Source organism: Poecilia latipinna, unplaced genomic scaffold (genome assembly GCF_001443285.1).
Source record: "Poecilia latipinna isolate Pla-1442-1.1 unplaced genomic scaffold, P_latipinna-1.0 Scaffold2840, whole genome shotgun sequence".
Lineage (NCBI taxonomy): Eukaryota > Metazoa > Chordata > Actinopteri > Cyprinodontiformes > Poeciliidae > Poecilia > Poecilia latipinna.
In genome coordinates, this window is record NW_015115456.1 from 29864 (window position 1) to 31729 (window position 1866).

The following is a 1866-nucleotide window of genomic DNA, read 5'->3' on the forward strand; positions in this document are numbered from 1 at the left end:
TTTGCTGAACATTAAAATGAAATGAATTAAATTTGCCAGGTTGGTATTTTACTATTGACTTGTTTTATTTAAAACAACATTTCTACTGCTGCTAAAACAACGCAGAATATTGATTATTATGAGTAAATAGAATGTTATCCGATACAGTTGCTCGTGTCTTGCTGCAAAACATTTACAGGTAAATGGAAACTGTAGTCATATTTTAGCCTGCTCACCTTGCAGCAAAAGGTTAGGCAGGAGAAATGTTATTGGTTTATTATCTATACTCAAAGCTCAACTCAAAATGCCACCTTCATTAAAAACTGAATCTTCCATCCCTATCGCTGGTTTGCATGTTTTTTGAACAACATGATGTCCCTCCTTTCGGACTTGGTGTTCTACTTTCTTTTGTCATTCAGTTTATTTTAATGGATGTACACTTCTAAAATTCTAGGACTTTGTCTTCCTTTGGACTTCTTCTACACCCTGAAAGTTTCCTCGAGCTACCACAAACTGCAATCATAAACTGCTAACGTGAGAAGGTTATTTTACTTCATGCCAGGATTACTTAGTAGCCTGTCAACATAGCAGATTCAAATTGTAAAATGTCGTGCGTCATATGTTCCAACATTGTGCCTGCAGAACCATTACAGAAACAGCATAAACCCCTTTGTGACCCATCTGGTCCCGCACTAATGTTTATATTTCGTATCAAGACGTGTGAGCGGAGTGTGTGTAGTTGCTTCTTCAACTCACTTTGCCGATCCATCGGCTCTCAGCAGAATGGTCCCTACCACAAGAGCTGCGATCCAAACGATCACAATGACAACAACACCGGTACCGACTTGCAGCACAGTGCTAGTCATATCGATCATCTGCGGAAAAGTCGTTCAGTTCGCGGGACAAGGTTAATGACGGCAGCTGGCAGAAGGTATCGTCCCTGTTCTTGTTTATTAACTTGTGTTAGCAGCACAAGCTAGCTGGGCAAATCCTGCCGTCACATTTAAGCGAGCTGGTTGTGGACTGTGCTGAGAACGCCGCTATGCTGGCAGCAGAAGCAACTTGTGTGACCACGATAACAGAGTCCTGTTTCTGTAAAAGTTACGACAGAAAATTGCAATTTAAGGTTAGAAAGAGTTGATGAGAAGAGTCTCTTTCTGGCGTCCTGCACTTCCTGGTAACCACAAGCTCGAGTGTAATTGGATGGTCACACATGAGAGAGCTATCCAATTAAATGCGTCGTTCCTAAAACACCACGAAGTTGGAAAGTGTGGGTACGCACCATTATTCACCCGGCGGGATAAAACGCCGGGTAGGCGGGTTTAGCACATCTGTCCCTCCGAGAGCTTACCTCCGAGGGCGACGGACACTGATTTCGACCTTTTGATTTAATAAATAAATAAATAAAAATTGTGTTGTGTGTAAACATTAAAACATCGTGTTTTATCAAATTGATCGATCCGAAAATGCTAAATTCCAAGCAGCAAATCGATCTTGTAGGTTACATTTAATTATTTCGCATTTACATCAGTGGCTAACAACGCAATAAACTCTAATCATCCAGACAGGTTGTGTCTGATCTACTCCACTCAGCGCTTTGATCTCCGTTTAAGATGACTCCTCCGCGCACAACCCCTCATCATCACTTCTGCCTGGGATTTTCCCGGCTGACTGCTAAGGAAGGAACCCTTTAAAACGCGCAAATGGCTTTATTTAGTTAGTATTTACATGAATTTCAGCGTGAATCATCGTTGCAAAGTAAATAACTAAAATTAAGCAGCAAAAGAGAAAACAGGGAGAATCCACGGTACACATTTAGAGGAGAAGATAAATATTTGCGACAACTAACAGCAACATCCACAGCAATATTTAATTACATTTGTTTTG

The 1866-nt window shown here is 40.9% G+C and overlaps 1 protein-coding gene across 1 annotated transcript in view; it reads right to left on the minus strand.

Annotated features, from left to right (window-relative positions):
• Nucleotides 1-1206, minus strand: part of tmem218 (transmembrane protein 218) — a 10021-nt gene extending 8815 nt beyond the window's left edge. Inside the window, exon 1 of the mRNA XM_015021722.1 lies at nt 736-1206. Coding sequence (XP_014877208.1) covers nt 736-854 — 119 coding nt within the window. The 5' untranslated portion in view covers nt 855-1206. The remainder of the gene's footprint in view (nt 1-735) is intronic.
• Nucleotides 1207-1866: the final 660 nt, after the last annotated feature.